General features: G+C 51.1%; 1 protein-coding gene across 1 annotated transcript; it reads right to left on the bottom strand.

Annotated features, from left to right (window-relative positions):
* Positions 1-10,811: 10,811 nt before the first annotated feature.
* On the bottom strand, positions 10,812-12,554 carry LOC136474120 (trihelix transcription factor ENAP1-like). Its single transcript, XM_066471727.1, has one exon. The coding sequence runs from the start codon at positions 12,380-12,382 to the stop codon at positions 11,153-11,155; it is 1,230 nt and encodes a 409-aa protein (XP_066327824.1). The 5' UTR covers positions 12,383-12,554; the 3' UTR covers positions 10,812-11,152.
* Positions 12,555-12,979: the final 425 nt, after the last annotated feature.

The raw sequence follows: 12,979 nt of genomic DNA, 5'->3' as shown, positions 1-12,979 counted from the left end.
TCAGACCGAACGACATTGTAACATAGCAGAACGATCTGAATGGGGTGATGAAAGATGTCACGAGCTGGTCAGACTCTTTCATCATGATTTGATGGTACCCAGAGTATGCATCAAGGAAGAAAAGGGTTTCGCACCCTGAGGTTGAGTCAACTACTTAGTCTATGTGTGGCAAAGGAAACAGGTTGAGTCCACACACATTCTCCATTTCCCACTCTTCTTTTGTACAAGAACAGGATTGTCTAACCACTCGAGGTGGTATACTTCCTTGATGAACTCGGCTGCCAAAAGCTTCGCGATCTCCTTGCCGATGGCCCAGCGCTTCCCCTCGTCGAAGCAAAGTAGGCGCTGCTTCACCGGCTTGGAGCCTAGCCTGATCTTCAAGGCATGCTTGGTGACTTCTCTCAGAATGCCTGGCGTGTCTGAGGGTTTCCATGCAAAGATGTCTCTATTGGCATAGAGGAAGTCGACAAGAGCGCTTTCCTATTCGAAGGAAAGCGTGGTGCTAATGCACACCACTTTGCCCTTGGAGCCACTGGGGTCTACGAGGACCTCCTTGGCACCCTCTATAGGCTCAAAAGACCTGGCCGACCCCTTGGGGTCGGGTGCTTGTTCGACGACCTCCTTCCTTATGGCTGCGAGCTCTTTGGAGGCGACAATTGTTGTAGTGTGTTGGCAGCACTCGACCTCACACTTGTAGGCATGTGGAAGGAGGTGCCAATGGGTGATGACCTCGCATGGTCCCAGCATCTTTAGCTTTAGGTAGGTGTAGTTAGGGATGGCCATGAACTTCGCGTAGCATGGACTTCCTAGGATGACATCGTAGGTTCGATGGAACCTGACCACCTCAAAGGTGAGGGTCTCCATCCTATAATTTGATGGATCCTCAAAGGTGATGGGCAAATTTATCTACCCGAGTGGCACGGCCTGCTTTCTAGGCACGATGCCGTGGAAAGGCGTCCCAGTCGGCCGAACGCGTGCTCGGTCAATGCCCACGGCGTCGAGCATTTTAGCGTACATGGTGTTGAGGCCACTGCCTCCATCTATTAGTACCTTGGTGAGCCACTTCATGCTGATGATTGGGTCAACCATGAGCAGATATCGTCCTGGCTGTGAGATGCATTCCGAATGGTCGGTCCAATCAAAGGTTATGGCGGACTCCAACCATCGAAGGAAGGTAGGCATGACCGGCTCGGCCGTATAGACCTCGTGGCGCGCAAGCGTCTAGCGGCGCTTGGAGTTGTAGGCTGCCAAGCCTCCAAAGATCATGAGGCAGCCATCCAGCATCGAAAAGCCATCGTCCTTCTCCTCGGCGTCGTCCATGATCGGCTTAGGGTCCCCATATGCTCCCCCCCTGTTGGAGCCTCCAGACAAGAACCGTTTCATGAGGCCATAGTCCTTGTAGAGATGCTTGACAGGGAAGGCATGGTTCGGGCATGGCCCTTTGAGTAGCTTCTTGAAGTGGTTCGGGGTACCCTCGGTGGGTTTCTGACCCCCCTTGCGATCAGCGACGACCATGAGCAAGCCCTCATGCTGCTGCTTGTTCTTCTTCTTACTAGGACAGTTGGAGGCACCTTCGTCAGCATCCTTGTCCTGCTACACCTTGCCGTTGAGGCGGTCGAAGATCGCTCCAATAGCCTCCTCGCCCGAGGAGTAGCTGGTGGTGATGTCGAGGAGCTCCTTGGTGGTTCACGGGCCCTTATGTCCTAGCTTATGGACCAAGGACTCACAGGTGGTCCTAGACAGGAAAGCTCCTATGACGTCAGCTTCGGTGATGTTAGGCAGCTCATTACACTACCGGGAGAAGCGCCAAATGTACCCACGAAGGGTTTCCGTGGCCTTCTATCGGTAGTTTTTGAGATCCCATGGGTTCCTAGGATGCTAGTATGTGCCCTAAAAGTTTCCCATGAAGATCTCTTTTAGGTCCGCCCAACTTTGGATTCTGTTGGGCGGAAGGTGCTCCAACCACGTTCGCACCGAATCGGCCATGAACAATGGAAGGTTGTGGATAATGAAATCATCATTATTCGCTCCACCATCATGGCAAGCAAGTCGATAATCCTCAAGCCACAGTCTAGGGTTCGTTTCCCTAGTGTACTCTGGGTTGTTGGTCGGTGGTCGGTACCGTAGTGGAAAGGCGGCGTTGAGGATATGTCACCCAAAGGCCTGAGGTCCTGGCAAGTCAGGGCTTGAGCTTTGTTCCTAGTAGCTGTCATAGCATTCATAACTATGAGGGTGGTAGTTGCGGCTAGCCCCCTCCCTCGCATCGCCGTGGGTACGTCTACGGGCGTCGAGGGTGTCGCGCGTCTCATGGTGACGGTCGAGATGCTCATGCACCGGGACTATAGTGCGTGGCCTGCCACCTTGCGGCGCTTGGTGGACTGGCACGTCCTTATCGGGTTGCTCTAAGGGCATGTGCTGGCTAGCGTCGAGCTCGCATCATCGGGACAACGAGCTCTTGGCCTGCTGCACCGTCGCACGCTCAAGTAGCGTGCGAATCTCATGGTGGGCCCGGCGGTCCTTGGGCGTCGTGGGTCCTAGAAGCCCCTAGAACAAGGCCACCACAGCGGTGATGTTCTGGCTCACCTGGGTGAAATGTGGGAGGGCTTCATCGTCCTTGATGATCCTCCAGTTCATGTCACGGGCCATGGCGCACACACGCCCACCGTCTCTGTGGCACTCGATCTCTCGATTGAGCTCTGCACGTTCCTTTTTGAGCTGGAGTCGCACTTCCTCGAGCTCTTGGTGCCGGGCCTTTAGCTGCTCCATCCGTAGGCAAGGTGGGGCCCCCACATCCCCCTTGACCTCGTCATCGAGGTCATTTGTTGAGGTAGCTTCTCCTTCATGGATGTTTTCAACGTGTCCCTTAGGGGTACCTGCCATGAAACACTCACGAGAGGGGTGATGGCTCCCCCTGCTGGAGTCAGAGCTGGAGGGCGACTCTGATTCTTCTACGAGCAGGTCATGGAAAGACTCTGTGACATATTTGGTCATCCCCATGAACTTGTCATTCATAGGGAATGGAGGAGTGCGTTGTACCACAAGGTGGTCAACGGTCTCTATGGCATTGCGTAGATCGAGCGGGAGCGCCGTCGGGGCGCTCCGGATGAGGTATTCTGGGGAGAGCGGCTCTCCTCTGGCAAGATGTGCCATGACATTAGCGAACGAGAAGGTGAGGTGGCACAGGTCCTCTCGAGATGGTCGGGGTCCCAGGAAGGCACCGAGCTGGCGCTCTAACCTCCCATAGTCGAAGCCGAGGAGCTGGTCGCTCCTAGGAGCCTGGGCCTCTGGTGCGTGCAGCTGTAGTTCCTCAAGCACCTCGGCGATCGTGTCGAGGCTGGCAGGGTGGAGAAGTTGGACGGTGGCAGAAGCCCACACCAACTCTCCCTCTGTCATGATGATGAAGTCCAGGTTCCCAAAGCGCACGTGCATGCCCGGGACCTAGCTGATGTTGTGACTAGCCATCCGAGGTCTAGTGTGGATGTCGAGACACACAAAAGGCACCTACCTGGTGTGCCAACTGTCGGTGTTTCGAGTTACCACCGACCAATAAATTTCTAATATTGCACGTCTAGCTCGGATGGTGTGCTTAGAGGACACGAGGTTTATACCAGTTCGAGCAGAATGTCCCTACATCTAGTTTGTTGCTGCTGCTCGTGTTACTAGCACTAAAAGTGTGTAGTAGGGGTTACAAACCGGCGAGAGAGGGAAAGGATCCCAAGTCTTTAGTGGAAAGAGTGAACGGGTGCTGAGAGCTCGATCGCTGCTCAGCCGTGTGTTAGTGTCGTGTTCTTGTGTGTATATCTGGCATGAATCAGATCAGGGTGATTCGATCGGATATCCTTCATGGGACGCCCTGCTTTCCCTTTTATAGGCTAAGGGAAAGCATGGGTTATAGTGGAGGGAAAGAGAAGAATGAGAGGGAGAAGAAGTCCTTTAGGATCGCTGGGTCCTCCTCCTTCAGGCGGGTACCGCTGACCCTATAGATGTCAATAGGGACGGCGCCACGTCATGACCCTATCTATCACTGGTGCCATGCGCAGGCGTTGTCTACCGGTCATGACGCTCCACTCCATCCTGGCGGACATCGTGGTGAACTGACACGCATGTCAGTATTCGTATAAGGGGTAGGCAGAACAGCACCGGTATGCTCGACGATGTTCTTGATGTGAACCCTCAGGTATGGCCTGTCATGACCGTGGGTTACATCGAGGCATGCCAGTCTCTTCCCTGGTGTTAGAGTTTTGACCCAGGCACATACGCCTAGACCTAGAGTGGTTGGCGGCAGTATGGGATCCTGTTGGGCAAGATGAAGCCCGCACCCAAGGGGTCGAGCGAGGTGGAGCGCAAACCCTAGGGTCAGACGAGGCAGAGCCCATGGCCTCAGGGTCAGGCGAGGTAGAGCCCGCCCCCAAAGGTCGGGCGAGGAGGAACCCGAGGCCTTGGGGTCGGGGGAGGCAGAGCCCGCCCTTAGAGGTCGAGCGATGCGGAGCCCATAGCCTCAGGGTAGAGCGAGGCGGAGCCTATGGCCCCGGGGTCAGGCAAGGCGGAGCCCTCTCCTAGAGGTTGGGCGAGGTGGAGTGCATGACCTTAGGGTCGGGCGAGGCGGAGCCCTCCCTCAGAGGTCGGGCGAAGTGGAGCCCGCGCACCTGTGTAGCACCCGGTTTTAAAGACAAAACCAGATACACACTATATGTGAGCCCAGGAAGTCAAATCTCACAACTAGCCACAAATAAGGGTAATATCAAGAGACAATACTTATTATATAACGTATTAGTAAAAGAAAAATAACCTCAGAGTATAGATAGTGGAAAGTCGACTCTGATCTTTAGGCGAAGACTCCAAATCCACAGGGACGACTGACTGGTGGACCACAAGCCTAACTCCTCCAAACCAGCAATCTGGTACCCATCCGGGATTTTTTATCCAATGTATAGAAAAGTAAAGCAAGCATAAGTACATGTCATACTTAACAATTATATCATGGGGTTCATGAGGCTCAAAAGGTTGACACTGGTTTATTACGATTAGCCTTTGTTTAGCATAATTTTTAGCAATTGGTTGGCAACAAGTTTATCCATAAGCCCATAAACACATGATCGGGTAAACATGAATAATATATAGCATAAACAATTAATCATTAGTACCATTATCCATTAGTGATCATCTCTATTCCATAAGGGTCCAAGGCCGCTCGTGACTGAGAGCACGGCTGATATATCAGTTTTCTACTCTGTAGAGTTTGTACACTTTCACTGTGAGTCGTGATTTACCCTTTTGCCCGAGGTAGCTAATCTCTTGACCCACTTCCAAGGAAGGTCGGCAGGGTTCACTATGAAGCCTTTCAAATGTTTGTCTAACAAGTTAGGGCTGCTAGGCGTATGTGGCCCATCTCTAGGAGTGGCATGCGTGGGCACGCAGCACGGTACACACGCATCCTAGCAGAAAAGGAAACATACCCTTATGCGCCATAAAGGTAATCACTAACAAGCTAGAAAAGGTCCTCATACTAAGCTAAAGCCAGAGCCATATAGCCCTCACAGCTGTATTGTAAGTCCCGAATGATCGCTTACAGATAAGTCCTTAGGGAGATGAATCTGAAGCATTTAGAAAGTAGCTAAACACTCCAGCCCCTTGTTTCCATGTTGCTAAAAAGTCATGTTTTAATGTTTATTGCATATACCATTAGTCAAGTTACAAGATCATGGTTTTGATTAAGCACTAGCAAAAACTACCCAATGCAATAACCCAAAGGTTTCGAGGTACGAGATATCAAATATCTAGGATATCCTTATTGGCAACAAGGTAGACCCATGCAATATGAATTAAGTGATTAAATGTGAATAGGTAATAAGGATGGTCCCATGCTATACTTGCCTTACACACCGATCCTTCGGTAAGCTTTATTCTTCAACGTCCTTCTTCTTCTTCTAGATCACCTCGTATATCTCACCGACTGGACGTAATCGTAGAACACCACACAAATATCCATACACATACATGCATAGCATACAATTGCATCTATATCAGAACAGTACATCAATCATAGAAAAATAAGTAAAAGAGATTGAAATACGATTCTACGCATCGCTACGAACACACAGTCACGAGAAGCACTCTAATCGGAGCTACGGTTGAAAAGTTACAACTACCGAGAGATTTGCTCAATACGTGGAAAAGAAGACTATAGGCTTCATTTATGTTAACTATATGAATTCATATATAAAAGATATTTATAAATAATATAGATTAAATTAAGTCAATTTTAGATTTAAATTATAAAACAGAAGTAAAACAAATCATATTTCATGTATAAAACCCAGTTGCACAATCATTAATCAAGATATGATTTAAACCATGTTATTTTAGAAATAACAATATAGTAAACACTATTACTAACGCGTAGATCTCGTCGTTATGAATCTAACGCAACTTGAACGGACTATTTCGGAGTTAAAATAAATAAATTATGATTTAAACAAGTTTTCCTTTAATTAAATAACAGATTAAATCTACCTATGAATTTGAAATATTGGAAACATGCCTAACAGTTGTATAAACATGTAGAAAACGTAAATACGATCCTAATGCAATTCGAACGGGTCAAATCGGACTTAAAACGCAAAAGTTACGCATGAAATAAGGTGTAATGGCATTTCGGTAAATAAACTAAACTTATTTTTGATTTAAAACAATTAAAATCTGAAATTACACGGTTATAGGACTGCAGGTACTATTTTAGGAAAACAGAGGGTCCTAAACGAATAAAAACAGGGCTGATTTGTATTTATTTTAAACTGTTATGGATTTCAGGTTAATTCACTAGAATCTGAGGGGCTTTTTCACAAAACGTATGTGGCTGACCGTGGGTTGACCCATGGCTGCTGACTGGGCGCCACGTGGCAATCTCTGGTTGGCGCGGTGCACCACGTGGGTGTGGGCGCGCGCTGACGCGGCACGGTGGACCAAGTCCATGGCCCACGGCGGACCGGTTACACACCGAAACGGTAAGATCTAATCGTGGCCGTCCATGTGAATCCAACGGCGCGAAGTGAATGGGAGGTTCCCCCGCCGCTGCTCTGCGCCTCCGGTGAGCCCGCCATGGCCGGCGGCGAGCCGAGCTCGAAGGCGGACGCTGGTACGGCGATTCCGGCCATCCCGATCGAAACAAAATACACGAAAATGGACTACAGGCGCTCGCAAAAGTCGCTAGGGTACCAAAACGGGGTCGGGGAGCACATTGGGGCCATGGTCCGCGGTGGCGCCATGATCGGCGGCTCGGGTGCTCGCTGCTACAGCGCTCTAGGGCACAAAACGATGAAAAAAGGCACGGGAAGACGGAGGAGCTCACCGTGAGTCGTCCGGAGGGGAGCGCAGCATCCAGGGAGGCCTCAAGGGGCGAGTCGACGGCGGCGGCGATAGCTGGAGAGTAAGAAGGGTGCGGGTGAGGATGAATCTGGGCAACCCATGACCAAAATGTGAAATCAACGGTACCTAAGGGCGTGGAGGACACGGTGGAGATCACCGGCACGCCGGCGACGTGGATTGGGCACCGGAGCGGCGGATTGTAGAGCGGCGGTGGCGAGCTCAAGTGGCGAACGGAGAAAGGGGAGAGGGAGGGCTCGGCTCGGGTTTTATAGGCGTGCAGGCGTTGCGTGGATGGAAGGGGAGCGCGCGGAGCTACGGAATCACGAGATTGGGGCCTTCCTTGCAGGTGCGGTGACCTGGCGGCTTGCTGTCTGTGGCTGCGCCATCGGCGGGACGGAGAAAGGAAAGAAGCAGGGGAATGAAAGGAAAGAGCTGGCGCTGATGAGCGGGACCCGTGGGGCAGTGAGAGGGAGAGAGGAGCGGCGCGTGCGGGCGGCTGACGCGTGGGACGGCTAACGCGCGGGGCCAGCGACGCTGAGCTGGGCTGCGCGGGTGCAGAGGCGGGCCGAGCTAGGCTGTCGAGCAGGCCGCACGAAGCGAGCCAGGGGAGAAAGGGGAAGAAAGGTTGTTGGGCCGCCAGCAGGCCAGAGCCGAGGAGGGGAAGGGAGAAGAGGGTCGGGCCAAATCCTGGAGTTGGGCTGAAAAGGAAGGAGAGTTTTTCAAATTCAAATTCTTTTCCAATTTCTAGTTTTCAAATCCAAGACCAATTCAAATCAAATTCAAGTATAGTTTCAAATATACTTCCCTCTTCAAATAAAATTGAACAATTTTGTTAGGCTTCCCAAGATAAACTTTATAATTTTAATAATACTTTTATTTTTCTAATTTTCTTTTCCTTCGTTTCTTTTATTTTAAAGCTATTTTTTATTTCATTTCAAAAGCATTTTAACTATTTTGACTTTTCAACCACTCAACCAATAAAATCAAATGCAATGGCATGTATGCTCAAACATGTTGCTACCTTATAAGGTATTTTAATTTAATGAAAATTTTTATTTCCTATATTTTATGAGCACAAAAATTCTAATTTAAATCATTTTAACTCTATTTCAAAAGGGGCAATTTTTAGGGTGTTACAACCTGGGTCGGTTGGAGCTGTAGTCGCACTCTCAACTATCGGATGAATCAACACTAATGACCATTAGCTCCTCTTCTTCGGGTACCCTACTATTGGTCCCCGACAGCCCAGCTAGGCCCTTGGTCGTGGCCGACAATGGTGCCACCTTTGGCGCCACGTTCTTCGTTGGAGGCATTGTTGTGAGGCCCCTATACCCTCTAGGAGTTTGGTTGAAAAACCGTGGTTCTCCTGTCAGCGTTGACGACATCTGTGGATGTCATTTCCCTCCTTGGAGTCATCGCTGTGGAAAATCTACTCCCCCCTACTAGTTCGATTGTTCTCTGCAGCTTGCAAGGTGGCGTTCGGCGGTTGTTGCTTCTGAGGTTTGCTGGTGCTGTACTTTTTTTAGGTGGTGGTCTTGCTGTTGCCTCCTACGTGAGGGTTTTGTTTTGTTTTTTCTTTAATTAATTTTTGTAAAACTTCTTCTATATTAATACATACCCAGCATGCTCTTGCCGCTGGTTCTTCGGGAAAAAAATGTTAATCAACAGTGTTTGATTAGCCACTGTGCCTTTCATGTCTCCAAAGGCGCTGCCGATTTCAACCCCCAAAGCCCTTATGTACAACCACAGTAGGCCAGAAGAGCGTAATTGCGCTTCATCACCGTTGATCTGTCACATGGCCTGATGCATTCACCAGAAAGAACACACCTAGGGGCCATCCTGCCGTTGCAGGAATCCCAGACTCCTGCCCTTCGCTGTTTGATTTCTTTTGCTTCTGAGTGGGCTTGATGAGTCTGGGAAATCAATCAGATGGCAGAGAAGACTCGGATTCGGACTTATTTTTCCAAGGCAGCCCTTGTGGTACTGGTACGCAGAATCATTCCTCAGCCTCCATCTTCATGGTTAGAATAAAGCACAGTTCAAGCAAGGCAAAGTGAGCACTGAACAGATACCAATGCTCATTTATATCTAATAATAAAGATATAAAATTTCTTGCCACAAAATTTTTTCGTCTCAACTCTCATCTCTATTCGGATTCTGATTTTTTGTCTAGCGTATCCATATCTTTTTCTTCCTCCCTGTATTCGCGTTGGGCCTGTCTGCCTCTCTTCGTGTGCGAAATCCAGCCCACTTGTAGGCACGCGAAGGCGCACGCCCTGCGCACGCCCCTGCCCATTGCACGCGCACAGCGACAACGCGAGAGCAAGCGAAGCAAGCAGCTCCGTGTGTGCCTTGCTCCAATGCTCCTTATTAGCTGGATGACATCATGCTTATGTCACACCTAAATAAGTCTGTTTTCCTTTAGAAAAATAAATCAAGATATACCGCAGCGACAACGCGAGAGCAAACAAGCAGCCCCGTGTGTGCGACATCATGCTTACATCACACCTAAATAAGTCCGTTTTTCTTTAGAAAAAATAAATCAAGATATACCATCTAAATATATATATATAAATAAAGGTATCCTTAACCATCCATCTAAGATCTATGACCACGATTAAAAGAACCCATTACCCTTCGAGATGAACACGGTCCGTGCTGGACTGCACCCTTGTCCCGCCGATGGTCCACGGCTCGTGGACTGGGTGCGCAACATAGTGCTTGCCCATTTCTCAATCTAGCCCCTACCTTTATTCTATATGCACGTAATAAGCTATTCTATAGAACTAGCCAAGTATCTCTACCATCTACAGTGACTAAAAATATACCATCACCAGATTAAAGACTACTTCAAAAGGATGTTCTAAGTATTTTGTCTTAAAAAAAACTACTAATTTCATAATTACTTTAGATGACAATACAAATCGGTTTTAAGTACAAAAACATTTCCAAAAAGATTTAATGTTTGATTTTTGTGAGCAAATTGCATATTGTTGTGCTTCAGGCAACGACAATGCCTTTTCTCTATATTACAGGTTTATCTTAGTGTATCTTTTTGCTTGCACAGATACATCATTTTTAATTAAAAACCAAAAAATACAGGTATCAAATAATTAAAATTAAAATATTTGGGTGCATGACTAAATTAGTTTGTTTATACTTTTTTGCCAGTTTTCTAATATATTTCTCTCTTGATAACGTTTCACCGCATTGATTCCTTTGATTTATAGGAAACGAAAAACCACACCAGCTTGAATCATTTGTTCTCCTAATTATGAGTGGACAAACTCGCCTCTCTTCTCTATGCATCTCCACCAACCAAACATGCAATCCGAGGGCGGCGGGTCTTAAAATTTATTTGATTCACTTAAGGTTAGATTAAGCCCAATTAATAAATTCGATAAACATGGATAGTGATGTCCGAGAATCATACAATAAACCATGCGTCCAGTTGCAACACACGCATATTTTTGCTAGTTCCAAGAATAAAGCACAAAATTAAGCATGTTACTCCTACATATGATGACAAACTCTATGACAATTCCCTGACAACAGAGCACAATCACGGGCACAAACAGGCAGCTACAACAAGTTTACACAGTCACCCCCCACACTATTCAGCTACTTACCATAATTCAGTGCGAATTCTTGCTTCTTGTCACAGACACCACCACTACCACCCAGCAGCAAATTTTCTGCTAGCGCAAAATACAGATTACTAACTGATGAAAATTTCTGTTGAGTTACCATTCCATTGCTGGAGAAGCACCGGAGAGGAGAGCAATCATCACTGGCTCTCTTCCTCCTCGTCTTCCGCATCCTCCTCCTGTGCCGCTTCCTTGTTGTCCGAGTCGCTGGCGTCGCCGTCGCCGTCGCCCCCGGTGGGGCTCGTGCTGTTCTGGTAATGTGCCTGCTGCGGCGGGGCAGGGTGGTGCCTGCTGCTGCCGGCCTTGATGCGGTACCGGACGCGGTGATTGCTGCTGGTGGCGACCTCGGCGGTCACGCCGGCTCTCCGCGCGCCGTTGCCGTCGGCGGGGATGGGAACGGCGGCCATGGGCGCGGTGGTGACCGCCGTGCCGGCGCCACCCGTGGCCGCCTTCGAGAGCTCCATCTGCATCTTGAGGAAGAACTGCACGCGTTGCTCCTCCAGCTGCCGGGCGGACTCCAGGCGCTCCCGCTCCATCCGGAGCTCCTGCTCCCTCCTGGCGCTCTCCACGCGCTCGTACACCTCCCCTAGCCGCCGGATCGCTTGCGCCAGGTCGCGCAGGCCCTGCGCGCGGCTCACGCTGCTGCTCTCCGCGCCGCCGTTGGTCGCCGCGGCGGCCAAGGGCTCCTCCACGCGCTGCTGCCTCTTCCCGTTCGCCACCGCGGAAGACGGCGGGAACCCGTCGGAGGAGTCGGACGACGCCGACGGCTGCGGCGGCGGCATCCTCCGCTTGGCCCCCGCCGAGGAATGGAGCGGCGTGCGAGTGCGCTGCGGGAAGTTGATGCGCGGCGGAACCATGGGCCCCGCGCTCCGGGCGGCCGCCGCAGCGGCGGCAGCAGCCGAGGAGGAAGAATTGAGTTTGAGCACGGGGGCCAGCAGGTAGTCGAGGCGGTCGAAGTAGCGCCAGTCGGAGTCGTGCTTGGCCTTCTCGATCTTGTACTTCTTCTTGAGCGTGTCGATGCGGTTCTTGCACTGCACGTCCGACTTGGGCGCCTTGGAGTAGCCGTCGCGGGAGGAGACGACCTCGGCGACCTCCTGCCACTGCGGGTGCCGGAGGCTGCCGCGGCCCAGCGCCACGAACCGCTCCCCCCAGGCGTCGATGAGCGTGGAGGTGGCGCCGTCACTCCAGGCGTCCTCACGGCCGCCGCCGCCCGAGGAAGGGGACGGCTTGCGGAGCGGGATAGCGACGGCGACGTGGCCGGGCGGCGCGGCGGCGACCGTGACGGGGTCGGCGACGGGGAGCGGGGACGGGGAGCGCGACGGGGACGGCGAGCGCGACGGCGACCGGGACGCCGCGCCGTCGTCGTCCATGGCCGGAGATCTGGCGGCCGGCGGCGGGGGAGGAGGGGGGCGAGGGTTTCCTTGGGGATATTTCCGGGATGGATGGGGAACGCGGAATTGTTCCGATTATTTTCTGCGCTTCCGGTTCCGGTGTGTTGTGGCCGTCGGGTCCGGCGGCGAGGGGAGCGACCGAGCGAGCCAGTCGTCGCCTGGACGGAGCGGGACGGCTGGCTGGCTGCTGCCTTCCTTGCTGGGCTGAAATGGGCCAGGCCGGACAAGAGAGAGAGACGGGCCTCCTCGGGTTAAGTCCACCGCCGGAGAAAACGGGACATCTGGTCCTGTGTCGGCTGGCTGAACCGAGTTTTTTTTTTTTTTTTTTTTTTAAATGGACCATTATGGGGAGTGGACTTCGGTGATATGTCATCTCGCAACGGGGCTTCACCAGCTTGTCGTTACAAAACGCGACCCACCCGCTAGAATATCATCAGATGCCTTTGGGATCCTTTTATTCCTCTTCTGTCCCTGCCCCTTATCTTTTCTTTCACCGGCCTCGTGCCTGGAACGGAACGGAGGTAGTCGTAGAACGGATCGAGCGCGGCGCGGTGCTCCTGTCCGACTCCAATGCGA

This window comes from Miscanthus floridulus, chromosome 8 (genome assembly GCF_019320115.1).
Source record: "Miscanthus floridulus cultivar M001 chromosome 8, ASM1932011v1, whole genome shotgun sequence".
Classification (NCBI taxonomy): Eukaryota; Viridiplantae; Streptophyta; class Magnoliopsida; order Poales; family Poaceae; genus Miscanthus; species Miscanthus floridulus.
Note: the sequence above shows the minus strand (reverse complement) of the source record. Positions and strands in the feature narration are given on the sequence as shown.

Excerpts from the sequence above, each read along its gene's own strand:
- LOC136474120 (XM_066471727.1), bottom strand. The coding sequence starts at position 12,382 with ATGGACGACGACGGCGCGGCGTCCCGGTCGCCGTCGCGCTCGCCGTCC.